Raw genomic sequence first — 19,440 nt, 5'->3', positions numbered from 1 at the left:
GGTGAGAAAGATGAGACGGACGAAATGAAGACAGAAGAGAGTGAAAGATTATCTGTGGAATATTACTGCCTCAGCATTTGCCTGAGTGATCCAAGGAAACCACAGAAAAACTTGGACCAAGGCAGACGGACCCGGAATCGAACCGGCGTCCTCCCGAATGCTAAGCAATGGTGTAGACCTCTAGGCCATGCCGCTCGGTTCCTTCCTTCGGTGGTGTGGCTCCTTAAATATCTATTCTGGGTGCCAGAAAGGGAAGGCGGAAGGGGTGGCTAGGCCACATCGTCCTGGTAGTAAAGGCAGCATTTGGCGGCGTCCGGGGGTAGCTGATGGCGCTATCGGGAAGGGTGGTCAGGAGAGTGGCGGTACTACCACTGGTTGTGACCGCGAAGTTTAAAATGGAATAGGTTACAATTATGATTTTTTACCAAGTAAATGCCGATTCCATCATGCATTTAAAGGGATCTCTAACCAAAGAAAGCTATTTAAAGACACTAATATAACATTTTCTTTGCGTATATATTTTTCACATTCTTTTTATGTACCATTTGAGCTCTAAAGTAGATTATATTACAAAAGGATATTAAGAAATGTATTACTAATCATAAACTCACATTAATTCCAAAAGTAGGATTCTCTTAATAGTTTTGCTGGAAACTCTTTTGGTTTTGGTTACTATTATAAATTCAAATATGCTTTAATTTTTTATTTATGAAATGCATCCTGAAGGGCCTTATAATCATTACATATTGAGAAAATATTAGTGACAGCATTTTTAGATTTTTATTTTTCTTCCCTAAAACCATTTCTCTTCAACTATCTTATCGTACCTACCTATGCAAGTACTAAAGCGGGATCAAATTTCATTAAGCATAGCAAAATTTCGTTCGAATCTACAGTGTGGGTCAGGGAGTCTTTATTGGCACTCTCTTCCGTTGTAAATATTAATGCGACGGAAACTGGAAGACCGTCGATACAAAATACAAGCCACCTTGGAATGTAATATTGAAAACTTTATTCTGCTTGTTGGCGGAAATTCAAAATAAAGCGGAAGTGTCGAAGTACACATACATAAGTTTCTAAAAGTTGCATTTTCGGAGCAAACCTACTTTCCTAAAGGTGTATTCCACAAATGCAAAAATGCAATTACCTATTCGCTTTTCATTCTAAAGTTCGATTTATATATTTAGATTACGTAATACTTTTAGAGTCTGTAAGGCGACAATTTATACAAAAATGGAAACTTCTCACGAAACCTGTTTGTATTATATTAATCAAGTAAATATGTGAGAAAAAGTTGAACTTGTTCATAATTTATAAGTTTTTACAAATTTTCAGCCAAAGATTGTAGCAGTACTATCAGAGTTTGATATTAGATACTTTTCACAGCCGTCGTCGTTTCAGGTTAAAACTGCATGGTTTAAGTATAAAATATGCTTGTGGAAGCATAATGGGACACTAAATCTTGAAAGAATAAAAAATAAGAAGCCCAAGAAAAAAAAACTTGAGTGCTTATTCCCGCTAGCTACTAATGTTGGTGGGCGAACGGTCCAGCAAAGTAGCCTCCTATTAGGATTCGTAAGAATGGTAGGTAGCGGTTGGGATGAGAAAGGTAAGGCGGAAAAAATTAATAGAAATGAAAAACCATCTGAGAAATAAAATTATTATTAGTATTGCTCCAATATTTGCTTAAGTGATCCAAGAAAACTACAGAAAAACTTGAGCCAGGGCGGACGCACCCGGAGTCGAACCAGTGTCCTCACGAATGCTAAATCTTTATGCCATGTTGGTCGGTACTACACTTGTATTTGCTGGGAATACTTATTTGCAGACGAACAAAAGATGGGACTTTGTAGTATGTGTCATGGTTGGGCCCTTGGTGTAGGTAATTCTTGTGTTTCAAGCTGATTAAAATATGTATATGCTCTTTTTATCTTATGAGGCAAATGGGAAATTTGAGTTCATTATTGCTATTCCCTACTATCAGAAAATTATGTGATTTAGCTGTAGAACGCTTCGAATATTTACCGAGCGGCATTGCCTAGAGGTCTAGACCATTGCTTAGCATTCGGGAGGACACCGGTTCGATTCCGGGTCCGTCTGCCTTGGTTCAACTTTTTCTGTGGTTACCTTGGACCACTTAGGCAAATGCTGGGGCAATAATATTCCACAGATAATCTTTCACTCTCTTCTGTCTTCATTTCGTCCGTCTCAACTTTCTCACCCGAACCACCATCCACCCATTCCCACAATTCCTGAAAGCAGGCTAAAGAAGGCCTTCCGCCCTACCTTCCGGCATAGTCCTGAGGGACTGCCCGCCCACCAACATTACTGGCTGGTGGGAATGAAACACCCAAAAGTTTTTTTTTTTTTTCGAATATCTAAAGCTGATGCATAATTCTATTANCTTTTTAACGGTTTAGTGAATCGATTTGTAATTTTTACAGGTCTTTTAGAATTGAATAAGGAACGTTCTTCCAAATTTTTATTTGTCTCGTAGCATTTTGACATACCTCCCAACCATCCTTAATAAAAAGGGGTATCGTGAAAACCATATGATTTTGAAATTAAAGTCCTTCATTTGTAAGGACTTAGTAAAATCGCGACACAGTGCGACCAACTAGGTCGTAAATATTTATACACAAACGTAAATTCCTGAAACATCTAGTTCCATAAGAGCGATGTAAATAAATTTAGTATAAATAAGATGTAAATAATTCAAAAAACTAGTCTAACACTGGGCTCATTCTTATTTGAATACTGCAATAATTTCAACCTTCGGATACTGCAGTAGTATCAACCTCGAATGCTGCAACAGTGTCAATATTCATCACAGATACAAAAATGTGTACAACATTGTTATAAAACTGGTTCTTATCTTAACCACAATTTTGATAGTTATAAAACGANCGGAGGGACTGCCCGCACACCAGCATTACTGGCTGGTGGGAATGAAACACCCAAAAGTTTTTTTTTTTTTCGAATATCTAATATCTATTAACCAGTTTATTTTTTTTATGAAACACTAACATCTTTAGAAATGGTTGGTTTTTCACACCCTCGTCGGGAAGCAACAGCAACAATTTTCCCTCATTAACCCGAAGTAGTTTGTAGTGGGTAAAAAATTCGACAAATGAATTTGATATTAATATTTCATATAATTTTTTTATATGTTGATTTTTTTCTTAAGCGTCCGATTTTGACCTAGTCTGTCTATTATGCAGATACTTCTGATTTAATTTATTATTCTTTAGTTTGCATGCCCGTATGTATACGTGAATGGCTCGGTGGTTCCCCGCGGCATGTAAATGTAAACGTCATAATATATGCCCAACAGACACTCGGTTTAAACCCTCATTAAGGTGATAAAGTGAGTCTAGCACAGAAATGCAGATTTATATTTCCACAAGAACCTTCGTCTTCATTTTCCGTGACACTAAGTTTCCCAGTTCATTACCGAGCAAAAACTCTACCTATAGTAACCCGACGCTTCACAGATGTCATCGTTTCTCACTCTTACTCTACTAAACTTAAAATTTCTTTTAAATAATCGATTTTTATCATCAGTTATTTAATAAAAGTAAGTATTAGGTACCTATAAATTCTTAAAAAACTGCAGTAGTATTAACCTCGAATGCTGCAACAGTGTCAATATTCATCACAGATACAAAAATGTGTACAACATTGTTATAAAAGTGGTTCTTATCTTAACCACAATTTTGATAGTTATAAAACGATGACAGATAAGTTGTACCCCAGACAAAAATTTTCAGTCTCTTTCCAGTCTCTCTGAGTCTTTCAGTTATTGCCTAGGTTTTTTTTTATGGATCTTTCACAGTCTCTGTATGAGAGACTCGAACGATAAAATTGTTAATTCAGAGATTCGAGTCTCTCACGGAGAGACTGAATGAATAAAACTGAAAAATTGAGAGACTCGAGTTTCTCGTAGAAAGACTGGGATCTCTGAAATATGTTGAACTTAGAAAATTTTAACCATGTCTATCGAGACACTACTTATTGAGATATTCCAGTCTCTCGAGTCTTTCGTTCAGAGACTCGATACGAAATGAGGATCTCTATGAGCGACTCGAGTCACTCGTTTAGAGAGGGTAAACATTTTTTTTTGACAGTCTCTTGGCAGTCTCTCTCAGCGATACCAGAGAGACTCGATAAGAGACGGAGACTCGAGTCTCGCTTTCAGAGACTCTGAGAGACTGAAAATTTTTATCTCGAGTATATTAATTCGAATAATTCTTTATTTAGATTGTTTGGTACCGAAACACAGAGATTTCCGATTTATTATTCAAATATGAATTCAAATATGACTCCAGAATTTCCTTAAATTAAATATTGAAATTTTAAGATGCCTAATCTCACATTCAAACAAAAGCCGCCAAATTGTAAATATTTGGATTTCGAGGTTGAAATATTTCGAAATCTTCGTATTCTAGATATGAATAGAAGTGAAAGGCCATCTGTCATTGAGGCCAAATTCTAATTCATACCTTAGAAATATCGTCTCTTCTTCTAGTTTTATCTCATGGAGATTACAAATTGCATTTTCTTAATCTAAAAATTTACATGCTGTAACAATTCTGATGCAAGTTTTGAAATTAGCGGAGAAAATTATGTCGTAAATTATTTCTCGACTGTTGTTTTCCTTTTCAATACTTAATTCCGTTGAAATATTTTTTTAATGATACCTACAAGGAATATGTAAATCTGCTACTAATCAAAATTGTGAGTGTTTGATTTCGTCACAATTAAACAGAAGAAATTATCTCCTCCTCAACTCAATCAAAGAAACTTATTTTACTACTTGGTTTGTATAAGTATTTTTTCAGTGCTTGTATAAATCAATGTGGAAGTCAATAAGAAATAGGCGAGATAGGTTGGTAGGACACCTTCTCAGGCATAAAGGTCTTGTCAGAGACATATTAGAGGCAGAAACAGGAGTTAGGAGGGGTAGAGGTAGACCCAGATTACATTACTGTTCTCAAATAGTTAATAGGATGTTCTAGTTTTAGGGAAATGCGAAGATTAGCTCATGATAGGAAAGAGTGGAAGTGCGTGTCGACCCAGTCTTAGGACTGACGACCTTATGATGATGATGATAAATCAATATAAAATAACTAATAAAAGAGTAGCATAACATATATTATTCCATTCACTCAAAACTCCATTCATATTATTATAGACCAGGTCACTTGCACCACTAATGGAAGTGTAAAGGACATCGAATTCATAAGTAACTAAAGAAGGGGTAGTAAAATTTTTGTATCTAATACATTTTAGCTAGGTACTGCAAATTTCGGCTTTGTGAATTGACCCGAGTACAGAATAATGATCAGTTGAGTTTAATGCGCACGTGTGTTAAATTTTGACTGGTTTAACCCTCAATAAATGGATGAAAGGTTCTAGTGAAAGGCTTTGACATTTTTATCAACGTAATATGTATCTCGCGGATTAAACTTTAATAAAGTTTTCAACTTTGCATATCGTTCCGGATTTTCTACTTCACACATCGTTTGCATAAACCTCGTATAAAAGTTTGAACAGACGAGATACACGCGTCAAAGATTTTTGGCTTTTACGGATATAATGTGGAATAGACTTGGCACAAAGTGAATACTTACATTTGCAATTTAACCAGAAAAGTCGTTGCAATCATCTATAAGCACATGATCAATCACATCTTTTAGACTTTAAATATTAAACGCACATAACCGAACAAAGAAATTCGAGGTGGTCAGTATTCTGTCGTAACTTCCAGACACGGATTGCGATTTCGATCTTGTTGGATCTCATCAGCGCGTCACAGACAGTTTCGGCAGAACACAAACCAATTATTACCTGCTGTCTTAACAGCGCGTTTTATAAAATCCTACAAGTGGTACGGTAAACGCCATCTGTAGTACAATGTTACATTTAAGAGATCACTATGTATCCGGGCGTAGCTCACCAGTACGTGAATGGCATGTTACCATAGTGGTCGGTATTCTGTCGAAACTGTCAGACACGGATCGCGATTTCGATCTTTTTGGATCTCATCAGCGTATCGCAGACAGTTTCGACGAGATACAGACTAACTTTACACGCTACCTTAACACAGCGGGTTTTATGAAATGTGTCCCATCCTATCGAAACTGTCTGTGATGCGCTGATGGGATCCAGCGAGATCGAAATCGCGATCCGCGTCTGGCAGTTTCGACATAATACTGACCACTTCGAATTTCTTTATTCTATTTTGGTAAAGTCCCTATCACGTAGTGGTGAGCTACGCCGTGGATTCAATTCAGCAAGTAGATATCCATCTATTTAAATGGACGTTGTTGAGCCTATTGAATTCCACTAAATGTAGCATTGTACAACAGATGGCGTTTACCGCGCCATTTGTAGGATTTCATTTAACGTATATATTTGTAAGTAGAACAGTAAATAAAAAGATTGTATTAGATAGTGTACCAAAGCTATTGTCATCGAATTTTCTCGAAACTATTTTGTTACGCGGGCATGCATGTGCCGTTCGACTTATGATTTATGACCGTGTTTTTGCTTTTGGACGCTACAGAATGTATAGACCATAGGTGTTGTCTCATTGATCGGGTCCTCGCCATAATCTATAGTCCTCACCTGCGGCCTTCGTTCGTAACAATAGTTCACGTTTATATAACTATGTACCTAGCGCCTCCATCAGAATATCTTGACAGTGTACGAAGTACAGATATCATATTATTTACAATCAGTGGTTCTTAACCACTGGTAGTCCCTGGAACCACCCGAAATGGTCCGCGAAGCCACCCGGAAAATATTAAACTAAGATTAAAGTAGAAATACAAAAGAACATTACACTCCATTTGAAAAACTTAAAAAGTGAATTCAATCGATATTTTCCTGACTGCGAGGACAAGGGAATTCAGAAACTGATCGGCAATCCTTTTGTCAAAGTTTCTGAGGTGCCTGACGAATTCAAGAAGTGATTGAAATACACCACAACTTGAAGAGAAAAAAATTGAGAATTAATTTTCAAATTAATATTTAGTATTAACCACTAGGAATTTCAATGTGTTTCATAAAATATTTGATATATATCGTATAACGACGGTTTGTCGTTCTTACTGTTGCCACCACTCATAGCTTCGTGGTCAGAGCATTGTTACGTTAAAGATAAAATTTGGAAGAATATATATCTTTATAATGTTTTCCAAAACTAAATATTTTTGAAAATAGTTAATTTTCCTAAAATTGGTTTTTGGTGTTCAGCCCGTAAACATTGTGTCTGCAGATTTTCGTTATTACTTATTTCTTCAAGAATGGCATAAATGTGAAAAAAAACTATACTAATATTATCAGTAGGAACAGAAAGTCCTCCCCTTTGTAAATAATCAAAATAAATATCTCCAACGCAAGAGCCTTTATTGTTTATTATGAGCGAAACACAATTGTTGCAAGTTATCTTTTTACGAGCAGAATGAACTGCATATCCTGAAATGGAAATTTTTAAGGAGTCATCTAAATCACAATTCATTAAAAAATCGGAATTTAAAATTTCAATAAACTGACTTATGTTTAAGGGAGACTCTTCAACAATTTAAATTCCTGTTTCATTATTCTCTGGTAATTTAGGATATGTTAAAAGCACACTCAAAACATTACCGGCAGTGGATACTTTTTTTTACTGTTTTTATAATGTCACTTTCGTTAAAGTGATGTATGTAAACTGCAGAATATTTTCGTGGAGTCCAATCTTTGCGAGGTATAGTACTTACGCATTTTTTTCGCATTTCATCATTTTTTTGGGAATAAAAATATAGACATACTTGTACTTACATTTTAAAGATAATTTATAATTTGAATAGCAACTAGGAACACAACGACGAGAGGCATTTTGTTAAGAAATAAACCAGAAAATTTACAACCAAAACAATCTGACCTAAAACATTTTCACTTCTTTCAGATAACAGTTAATATTGCCTTCTGCAATTAAAAACTGTATCGAAAGGTATTAATCACTATAACACACTATAATCATCCTTATTGCACATTTACTGCACGATATTTTCGCTAAAATAAAAATATTATAGAACAACGAAAAAACACAGCAACTAATGTATTAGTTGTAACTCTCATTAACTTGGAAATCTTGGGACTCCCACAGTGTTGCCAAGTAAACCTTCAGCATGGCTTGTAATTAGAGACGGCTGTGGTATAGCCAACGGTCGTGGGTTCAATTCTGGGCGAGGGCGCGACAGCAGTAACAGTTTTTCGCATTAATTTGAGGAAAAAAATGAGAATAAATTTCTAAATTAGAACCACTTATTTACAGAGATGAATCACTGAAATCACGGGAATGTTGATATGTTTTTATCAAGCAGGCGCATGGGCTTTTGTTTGCACTTACTATCAACTTATGGGCTTATAAATGGTTAAACGGTGTTAATTTCACGGCAGTGACTGTAAACGTATTATACTTGGAACGGTTCCCATAAATTATTTTGTTCGTTTGAATACTTGACGGAACAAACTCAAAGGCTTAAACATTTCAACAATATCTTACAAGATTTATAATAGGTAGATATAAATCAGTGGCAGACATCCCTTTCGAGAAAAGTTTCCAACGTGAACTTTTGTTAAACTGAAATTAATTGCGGCTATTATTTTCAAAGGCCGTCGTTGGGATTTCATTGAAATTTACAAAATCGATTTTGCGGAGAGTTTATAGGGAAGTCATCAATTTATTTAAATTAGCTTAAAATGATTTATAAAGCGGATATAATAAAAAATAATGAATATNTTACCAGGAAATGATTGCCTTTTTTGTTTTCATGCAAAAAACGCACACTAGGTTCAGTTAGATTTCTTATCTTAAATTCCCTGTCAAATTTTTGAATAACTTTCATTATAATTTAAGTAAATACTTGAATTTTCCTTATTATTACCATTTTGTGTTGAATTACATGAACCTGAAATATAATAAAGGATCAAGAGTTGGTAAATAGTATAATCAAGATAAATACTTACTGTTTTCAGAAAAAGTTGAGTTTGCATCTTTTAAAAAAACACATCCATCTAAAATGAAACAAACAATCGACTTTATAGATTAGAATAGGACAACTTAACCTGTTATTATATGTTTTCAATAATTGAATGACTCAAATGAATCTATATCGCAGTGATGTTAACCAAGCTTATCTAGTTTATGCCAGTAATTTATTGTGGTTGTACCACACTACGACTGAATTATATGTACATGACATTGTAGACAGATACATGAAACTATACATTTACATACTTTCATTTATCTTAATAGTACTGCCTTCGGTTCAATATTTAACTATTTTTTATTATCACTGACATTGGGAAGGCTTTATTATCTGGGAATTTGACGTCAAAGCATTTATCATTATTTTGTTGAACATGATAATAACTAAGCGCAGAGAAAATAGAAACAAGAATATCCAGACACTTTCTTTTTATAACAAAATCTTATCATCAAATCAACAAATAATGGACTTAAAAGTGTCCTTCTTTTCTAATGCACGAATATCTACTGACTCATAAATGGCATTGGTGAATGAACCACAAAAGAAGCACAAAATTAGAAAAAATGAAAAGTTATGAATGAAATATGAAGTTTCAGTAAATATATTGCACTAAAGCTAAATGTTTCTAAGATAACTTACAGTTTGCAAATAAATTTAGAATAAGTAGACTTTCAAATGACACACAACCTTTTAAAACCATTTCAGCCTTCCGGTCTGTGCACATATCTTTCCAACTGTCATAGAAAATTTTGTTACACCTTCATACTCCTTCCCGGCTGATAAGATTAGACATTTGTTCACGTGCTAATTTTGAATAATATCATAAACATATTTTTCTTTATTAAACATTTTTTATTGTTGCTCTATATCAGATAAAATTACGAAACGAAAAACATGATAGGCTCAAAAAGTAGTTATTGAATCCTTTTTCTACAGATGGCGTCGAAGTAAAAATTTAATTCGTACTCGTACAGCACAATTGTGTATATAGATCGATGAATTTTATAAATAATTCACAACTCAAAACTATATAGTTACAGTAACAATTTTTTCTCATTAATTTGCAATTATCTATATTGGATAAAATTGATTCAAAAAATTCACTCTTACAATGTACTGCCCCATTCAAAATTACAGAATAATAATATTGACCCTTCGTCACATATCATTTTACAAATAGATATTAGCTGCACCATCTGACAAAATTTCTCCACTTGTGCAATCCTATTGTACTCTCTGATAGTTGAACATCTTTTCGTTCTCAATCTTTCTGTTACGAATTTAATTTAATATCTCTCCAGTCGTTTCTGCTCCTGAATTCCAGGCATTTCGTTCTGATCGAGACGCTTCCAGTCAACCACAACGTCGTAAGACGGTGGCGCAAATTGATCGTAGGATGGCGGTAAAGTTACTACGCTGTTCCTTTCGCTTCTCGAAACCGAGGGGCTGGTCAAAAAGTTAATTTCACTCTCCCGACGTGTACAGCACAAAACCATGATGTAAAGAAACATAAAACAACCCAAGCCAGCTAAGAAAAATCCTATTCTGTCTGCTGCGTTAAAGCCGTCATCAGAACCTAAAGAAAACGATTTATACNAGATGTTTATTTATATTTGAAGACATATTAAAGGCTTTAACGCTTGTTTTTGACTCGCACTACTATTCATGATTGAACAAAACTTTTGGCAGGTACTGTATGAAAAAGTATCTTTAATGAACAAGAGTCGAGAGTATAATGAGCTTTTTTCTCCCTACCTACGATTTTGCAGGCGCGCATCCAAGACATTGGAAGGGCCAAGTCGCTAGAGAAAGTAAATGAAGTATAGTATGTTACCACTAACTTCGGTTAAAAATGTCTTAAAGTTGACAATTGAGTCTACATCTAGTTAATGAAAACTCAATACTAATAAAATACCTACTTGGTACGATTCGATGTATTTGATTCCACACGCACTGCGGCTTCTTCGGAAAATTTTAACGAAATTATTAGTCTATAATTTTAAATCATTCCAGTTTTCTTCTCTTGTACAAATAGTAGATACTTTAATAATTTACAATATCCTGAGTCTATAGTCCTCACCTGCGGCCTTCGTTCGTAACAATAGTTCACGTTTATATAACTATGTACCTAGCGCCTCCATCAGAATATCTTGACAGTGTACGAAGTACAGATATCATATTATTTACAATCAGTGGTTCTTAACCACTGGTAGTCCCTGGAACCACCCGAAATGGTCCGCGAAGCCACCCGGAAAATATTAAACTAAGATTAAAGTAGAAATACAAAAGAACATTACACTCCATTTGAAAAACTTAAAAAGTGAATTCAATCGATATTTTCCTGACTGCGAGGACAAGGGAATTCAGAAACTGATCGGCAATCCTTTTGTCAAAGTTTCTGAGGTGCCTGACGAATTCAAGAAGTGATTGAAATACACCACAACTTGAAGAGAAAAAAATTGAGAATTAATTTTCAAATTAATATTTAGTATTAACCACTAGGAATTTCAATGTGTTTCATAAAATATTTGATATATATCGTATAACGACGGTTTGTCGTTCTTACTGTTGCCACCACTCATAGCTTCGTGGTCAGAGCATTGTTACGTTAAAGATAAAATTTGGAAGAATATATATCTTTATAATGTTTTCCAAAACTAAATATTTTTGAAAATAGTTAATTTTCCTAAAATTGGTTTTTGGTGTTCAGCCCGTAAACATTGTGTCTGCAGATTTTCGTTATTACTTATTTCTTCAAGAATGGCATAAATGTGAAAAAAAACTATACTAATATTATCAGTAGGAACAGAAAGTCCTCCCCTTTGTAAATAATCAAAATAAATATCTCCAACGCAAGAGCCTTTATTGTTTATTATGAGCGAAACACAATTGTTGCAAGTTATCTTNAGTGGTCTGTATTCTGTCGAAACTGCCAGACGCGGATCGCGATTTCGATCTTTTTGGATCTCATCAGCGCGTCGCAGGCAGCTCCGACAGAACACAGACCAACTACTAACAAGTGGACCTTGTTGGATCATACATAATCCTCTCTGACTAGCCCTTCGCCTTTCTTATTGACTTCCACAGAGTCCTCTTTTCTCCTATTCTTTCTAATACCTGTTCATTTCTAACCTTCTCTATCCACGGTATCCTTATCATTACCCTGTAACACCACATTTCGAACGCTCCCAACCTTTTCTTTTCCGCCGCGCCCACTGTCCATGTTTCGCACCCGTACAGCGCCAGGATCGAAACATACACCTTTAACAACCTTTTTCGAATTTCTAAATTAACCGTTCGCGAGCATAGAAGTGACTTCTTTTTTATTGTTGTGAACATGAATACATTTATATGGTCGAACTGTCGCTTGTTGGTGTATCAGTTTTTGATTAACGTTAACTTATTAGTTTGATTTTGTAACCTTCCAGATTTCTGGTATTTAAACATTATACAAGCTCGTTTTAAAAGTTTCAACTCAACTTTCTTGTTGAAAATTCCCAAACGAAGAATAAAATTTGGTTTAGTGTTTAAACGACTTTTTTAACGGGACATTTGGAACGTTGGTGAGAGTGTTATTTAATGGAAAATTCCCCCGAACAAAGACATGAACCATTAACTGTAGTGGTTTTGCTATTTGTAACCGGTGTATTTCTACTTAAAACATGGAATTACCAGGAAATGATTGCCTTTTTTGTTTTCATGCAAAAAACGCACACTAGGTTCAGTTAGATTTCTTATCTTAAATTCCCTGTCAAATTTTTGAATAACTTTCATTATAATTTAAGTAAATACTTGAATTTTCCTTATTATTACCATTTTGTGTTGAATTACATGAACCTGAAATATAATAAAGGATCAAGAGTTGGTAAATAGTATAATCAAGATAAATACTTACTGTTTTCAGAAAAAGTTGAGTTTGCATCTTTTAAAAAAACACATCCATCTAAAATGAAACAAACAATCGACTTTATAGATTAGAATAGGACAACTTAACCTGTTATTATATGTTTTCAATAATTGAATGACTCAAATGAATCTATATCGCAGTGATGTTAACCAAGCTTATCTAGTTTATGCCAGTAATTTATTGTGGTTGTACCACACTACGACTGAATTATATGTACATGACATTGTAGACAGATACATGAAACTATACATTTACATACTTTCATTTATCTTAATAGTACTGCCTTCGGTTCAATATTTAACTATTTTTTATTATCACTGACATTGGGAAGGCTTTATTATCTGGGAATTTGACGTCAAAGCATTTATCATTATTTTGTTGAACATGATAATAACTAAGCGCAGAGAAAATAGAAACAAGAATATCCAGACACTTTCTTTTTATAACAAAATCTTATCATCAAATCAACAAATAATGGACTTAAAAGTGTCCTTCTTTTCTAATGCACGAATATCTACTGACTCATAAATGGCATTGGTGAATGAACCACAAAAGAAGCACAAAATTAGAAAAAATGAAAAGTTATGAATGAAATATGAAGTTTCAGTAAATATATTGCACTAAAGCTAAATGTTTCTAAGATAACTTACAGTTTGCAAATAAATTTAGAATAAGTAGACTTTCAAATGACACACAACCTTTTAAAACCATTTCAGCCTTCCGGTCTGTGCACATATCTTTCCAACTGTCATAGAAAATTTTGTTACACCTTCATACTCCTTCCCGGCTGATAAGATTAGACATTTGTTCACGTGCTAATTTTGAATAATATCATAAACATATTTTTCTTTATTAAACATTTTTTATTGTTGCTCTATATCAGATAAAATTACGAAACGAAAAACATGATAGGCTCAAAAAGTAGTTATTGAATCCTTTTTCTACAGATGGCGTCGAAGTAAAAATTTAATTCGTACTCGTACAGCACAATTGTGTATATAGATCGATGAATTTTATAAATAATTCACAACTCAAAACTATATAGTTAAAAGCAGGGACGAAACAATATTTAAAAACTGGGGGTGTCCGGGTATTCAAAAAAACTATAAGTAATAAAATTTAATTAAATAAATGTTTAGTAACACATCCAACACCCAGAAGATTGCGATCCATGCTTATATTTTAATAAATAAAGAACTCAAAAGCACAAACGCAAGAAATATATTTAAAAAAAAATACTTCCAACGTGTAATTATACAACACGCTACTGAAGTGAAACTTCTTCAAACACTCAAACATACCGGGATAGGGGTTAAGGAATTGGTTTAATGGTATTATTTGTACACTACTTTTCAATTTGTTCAGTCATACAATTTTCTCANTGCTGATAGTAAATATACTATAGAATGTCTTTATATACAACAATCACAGCTTTTTTGTCATTAGACAATACAAACCGGCCGGTACCGCCGCAACCGCCATGTCCCTGCATTTTAAGTCTGTAATATCTTCCAAAATATTGATTTGAATTACATGCTGTGGGGGCCATATTGATCTATATTAAATGCACAATGTATTTAAAAGTATTTAACTGAATAAGGATTAATGCTGTATTGCTTAAAATCGCTTCGTAAATAAGCCAAAAGTAAAGGATGAAAAATTGTTATTGTGGATTATCCCTAAGAGATAGACATATACCATCGCGGACTTTTTTGTATTTAAAATGTATTTATTTACATCACATTACAAACCTCTAAAATTATCAGTGTTTCTCTACTAAATTATGCATATATCATACATATAAATCTTCCTCTTGAATTACTATATCTATTAAAAAAAAAAACGCATTAAAATCCGTTGCGTAGTTTTGAAGATCGAAGCATACATAGGGACAGACAGCAGGGGAAATGCGTTGCATGATTTTGTTACATAGCAACTCACATGAAACGAATTTACCCTACCGTGCGTAAAAAAGTTTCACTTCAAAAAATGCAACGTGTAATTATACTACACGCTACCGAAGTGAAACTTCTTCAAATACACAAACATACTGGGATACGGGTTATAAGGAATTGGTTTAATGATATTATTTGTACACTATGCGTCTAGTTTAGTCAGTGGCGTCGTTTCGACTGTAGAGTGTAGGCATACATACAAAAACACATACAAATACATTCATACATTTTGTTAGGGCTACACTATACATGCCGGAGTTGCTTGTAACGAACGTTGCATTGAAGCGCGCTCACGGCTCAAGTGATCCCCACTACGAACTCGACTACGTGGCCGAGTAGAAGGGGAGCATCCGTTGCAGGATTTCGTTAATAGCAACTCACATGAAACGAACTTACCCTACCGTGCGTAAAGAAGTTTCACTTCAAAAAATCAACGATTGTTTCATCTAATTAGCCAGTGTTATTTGAGACAAAAAAAGAAAAATAAAAAGTCTAAAAAGAAATGAAAAGCTTTATAAATCGTACCACGCAAACACAGGTAGAATTTTTTCCTTTTTTACCTTTTCTTGCTAAGTGAAAGTACTTTAAAAATGTTTTGTTAGCATTTATAAATATTATTATTCATACACGAGCGCAAATGTTTACCGTAGCGATAAATTAGATAATACACAATACGCAGGTGGAGACGTAGGTTCTACTTTTTCGATGGGTTCCACTAAAGTTCAATTCCAGTATCTACTTACACCTCCGCTCAAAATAAAGCTTTTAAGGGTTGTCTAAGTGATGCCATTCTCTACAACCAGATATATGGATACATCTCATGTATTTACAACTTTGTTGTTTACTTCTCAAGTTGAAGCTAAAAAGCTTTGCTGCCTGTGTTACAATATACGTATAATATACAGGTAAGGCAAAATGTGGGAATAACTCAAAACATTACCAAGTCGCTAGTGAGGCGATGTTATTGCTAAGGGGTACTACCAACTACGGCAGTCGTATTAATCGACCCCCGACCGTTTTGATGCAGAAATTATCTGTTTTGTTGGAGATGATTAGTTGGTGTTTGTATTATTATTAGGTAAACCAATAAATGCAACGGAAGTGTCATAACGGAAGTAGAAGCAGAAACAGAAGTAAATAGTAAATTTTTGCGGAAGCGCGTGCGGAAGTGTAATGATTTTAAGTGATTCTTTAATATAGTGGTCGTGCGCCCTTTTCGCGAATAGTTTGTTATAAAATTTGCATTTAACACTTGCATCGTTAATATCAACAAAATAATCCCAAATGGAACTTCTTTTTGACTTCAAAATTACACTTCTAATTTGAAATTTACACCACTGAGCAAACACTATACAAAATAAATAAATGCTATAATTGTATCAGTATTTTCGAAATGAAATTATTAGGAGAACTGGCTAAGGGGGAGCTGAAAGTCTTGGACGTTCCTAGATTAAAGTAGGAAACTAATAAGAGAATAAATTTTGGAAAATATGAACGTACGAAATACATACTAGGGAATAGTTTTAGGCTCTAAACTATAATAAAAGGACACTACTATTATTAACAAAATTTTTGTCTGCTATAACGCTGCATTGGCGCTAATACTTCATAAACATAAACGATTGATAATAATACGTTCACAATGTTGCAAAGGGGCCTTTGAAAGCTGTCACAAGAACCTGCACATGCAGCTTTGCAACAAGCAATTCCATTTAAATTGTGTTTTGAAAACGGTCAAGTTCAGCCAACAGATAAAAGCAATAAATTTTTACGACTTGTTTTATTGTTCCGATATATTGATTTTCAAAAAGATGAGAAATAAGATTTTGTTAAGTTAGATAAGCTTCCTTTATAAGAATGCGGAACCAGAAGCGGAAGCGGAAGCAGAGGTCTGTTGCAACTCTAGTAGGGAGCATTTCGTCATAAATAATTTTGTTATATCAATTTGATATCATTAAAATGTTTATTGTCCAGAAAAATTTGGAAATGCCGGTAAGGGAACGGTTCGCCATTTGAATATATCCAATTTACTTCTCGTCTAACTATTACACTTCCTGCACAATGTTAATTAGGTTTAATCCATCACTTAAGCAATTATCCTGGTCGTTGATTAGTTTCCCTGTTCTATAGATATTCTCACAACTCACAGAAGCACTCGTATTGAAATTCCTGGGCATCCCAATAATCAAACAGTTAAATTATTCTCCTTTAAAACTAGCCACAACGAAAATAAACCGCTTAATTAATAAGTAAACGACTCCACACTAATGTACTTTGCTATAAATCTAATGCCGTTTTCATTAAGAAACCCCTAATACATGTGCGTTTTTATTTCTTATGGAATTTTAAAACGGATACGTTCGCTCATAAATTACTCTAGGTACTTATGTGCCGTGTGATCCAAAGTAATTTTTGTATCTATCTATCTATAAATTTTATCGAAATACAATCCTTTTCGTTCATTCGTTGTGTATAAGAAATTACCTCAAACATACAAATGAAACTCGGACGCTACTTTGCCCAAGCAAAAAACCAAAAGAATTTCTCCGGGAAAACTCAACGTGCTGACCTGATTTAAGATGAGAGCTCCAAGTTCTCATACAAAAATTGAAAGAAATTTACTCAACAAAATTGAAGAATAGCGCNAAATTTTTACGACTTGTTTTATTGTTCCGATATATTGATTTTCAAAAAAATGAGAAATAAGATTTTGTTAAGTTACGATAAGCTTCCTTTATAAGAATGCGGAACCAGAGCAGAAGCGAATGTGAAAATGTATGCGGGACTTCCGTAATTGCGGAAGCGAAAGCAGAGGTCCTCTAGTAGGGAGCATTTCGTCATAAATAATTTCGTTATAAAGAGTTTACACATCAATTGATATCATTAAAATATTTATTGTCCAGAAACGTTTGGAAATATCGGTAAGGGAAGGGTTCGCCGTTTGAATATATCCAATTTACTTCTCGTCTAACTATTACACTTCCTGCACAATGTTAATTAGGTTTAATCCATCACTTAAGCAATTATCCTGGTCGTTGATTAGTTTCCCTGTTCTATAGATATTGCCACAACTCACAGAAGCACTCGTATTGAAATTCCTAGGCATCCCAATAATCAAACAGTTAAATTATTCTCCTTTAAAACTAGCCACAACGAAAATAAACCGCTTAATTAATAAGTAAACGACTCCACACTAATGTACTTTGCTATAAATCTAATGCCGTTTTCATTAAGAAACCCCTAATACATGTGCAAGCGTTTTTATTTCTTATGGAATTTTAAAACGGATACGTTCGCTCATAAATTACTCTAGGTACTTATGTGCCGTGTGATCCAAAGTAACTTTTGTATCTATCTATCTATAAATTTTATCGAAATACAATCCTTTTCGTTCATTCGTTATGTATAAAAAATTACCTCAAACATACAAATGAAACTCGGACGCTATTTTGCCCAAGCAAAAAACCAAAAGAATTTCTCCGGGAAAACTCAACGTGCTGACCTGATTTAAGATGAGAGCTCCAAGTTCTCATACAAAAATTGAAAGAAATTTACTCAACAAAATTGAAGAATAGCGCGTGAACGTAAAATAGCACCTACCTAAAGTTGGTATCTTCTTAAAAAGGGATTCAAATAACTGCGATCTTGAAATATACAAGACCTGGACGAGTACAGGAAAACAGTAAAAGTAACCAAGGCCAACAGCCAAAATTCTCAATAGGATTTCCAAAAGCTTCAAATAATCACCAGTTATTATAGTTTTCTTCTACTATTTTGGACCCAGGATGCTTACAAAAGATATTCACACTTCTAAAGAATTGTTCACCTCATATAAACGTTAGAAACTAGTATCCTCTGGTAAAAACCACCCCAATCTAAAACACTTAAGGGGCTTATTAATACAAAGCATCAATTAATTAATCAGACCTTAAAATTCTAAAAAGAGCTAATAGGAAATAAACTTATGGAAAAATATCAGGATTACTCAAGGACTTTAATCGGACATCAGTAAAACACTCAATATTCAAACACTCAATATGTGTGAGATATCAAGTCAGCAGTAAATAAAACGAAATGTTTATGAACTATAAACAATCGAGTGTTTATTGACAAAATTACTATATTACAAAAGAAAGGGGCGACTCAGTAAAAGTTATCTCTAAAACCTCAGTTCAGAAAAAATTGATATCTATTACTGATAACTGAATGCAGTCACAACACTCAAATCCGTCCCGTTTCGACGAAGACTAGGCAGGGGAAGCAGATCCTAACGCCTTGTCTCGATGATGACCAAGAAGAACCGAGCGGCATGGTCTAGAGGTCCTCCTGAATGCTAAGCAATGGTCTAGTGCTTAGCAATCAGGAGGACGCCGGTTCGATTCCGGGTCCGTCTGCCTTGGTCCAAGTTTTTCTGTGGGTTCCTTGGATCACTTAGACAAATGCTGAGGCAGTAATATTCCACAGATAATCTTTCATTCTCTTCTGTCTTCATTTCGTCCGTCTCATCTTTCTCACCCGAACCACCACCCACCCATTC

At 34.4% G+C, this 19,440-nt stretch overlaps 2 protein-coding genes and 1 long non-coding RNA gene across 3 annotated transcripts in view; 1 reads left to right on the top strand and 2 right to left on the bottom strand.

Moving 5' to 3' along the window:
• LOC108740637 (head-specific guanylate cyclase) overlaps nucleotides 1–19,440 on the top strand; it is a 209,841-nt gene that overhangs the window by 39,675 nt on the left and 150,726 nt on the right. The window lies entirely within an intron of this gene.
• LOC108740687 lies at nucleotides 8,798–9,854 on the bottom strand. Its single transcript, XR_001938387.2, has 3 exons — nucleotides 9,681–9,854; nucleotides 9,019–9,066; nucleotides 8,798–8,960 (listed from the first exon to the last, which is right to left on the bottom strand). It is a non-coding gene; the product is annotated as an uncharacterized LOC108740687 (long non-coding RNA).
• LOC112905019 lies at nucleotides 10,279–13,710 on the bottom strand. Its single transcript, XM_025976526.1, has 4 exons — nucleotides 13,599–13,710; nucleotides 12,937–12,984; nucleotides 12,855–12,878; nucleotides 10,279–10,617 (listed from the first exon to the last, which is right to left on the bottom strand). The coding sequence occupies exons 1-4, from the start codon at nucleotides 13,681–13,683 to the stop codon at nucleotides 10,328–10,330; spliced, it is 447 nt and encodes a 148-aa protein (XP_025832311.1). The 5' UTR covers nucleotides 13,684–13,710; the 3' UTR covers nucleotides 10,279–10,327.

This window comes from Agrilus planipennis, unplaced genomic scaffold (genome assembly GCF_000699045.2).
Source record: "Agrilus planipennis isolate EAB-ADULT unplaced genomic scaffold, Apla_2.0 scaffold21, whole genome shotgun sequence".
In the NCBI taxonomy this organism is placed as follows: Eukaryota; Metazoa; Arthropoda; class Insecta; order Coleoptera; family Buprestidae; genus Agrilus; species Agrilus planipennis.
This window is presented reverse-complemented; position numbering and strand designations above follow the sequence as displayed.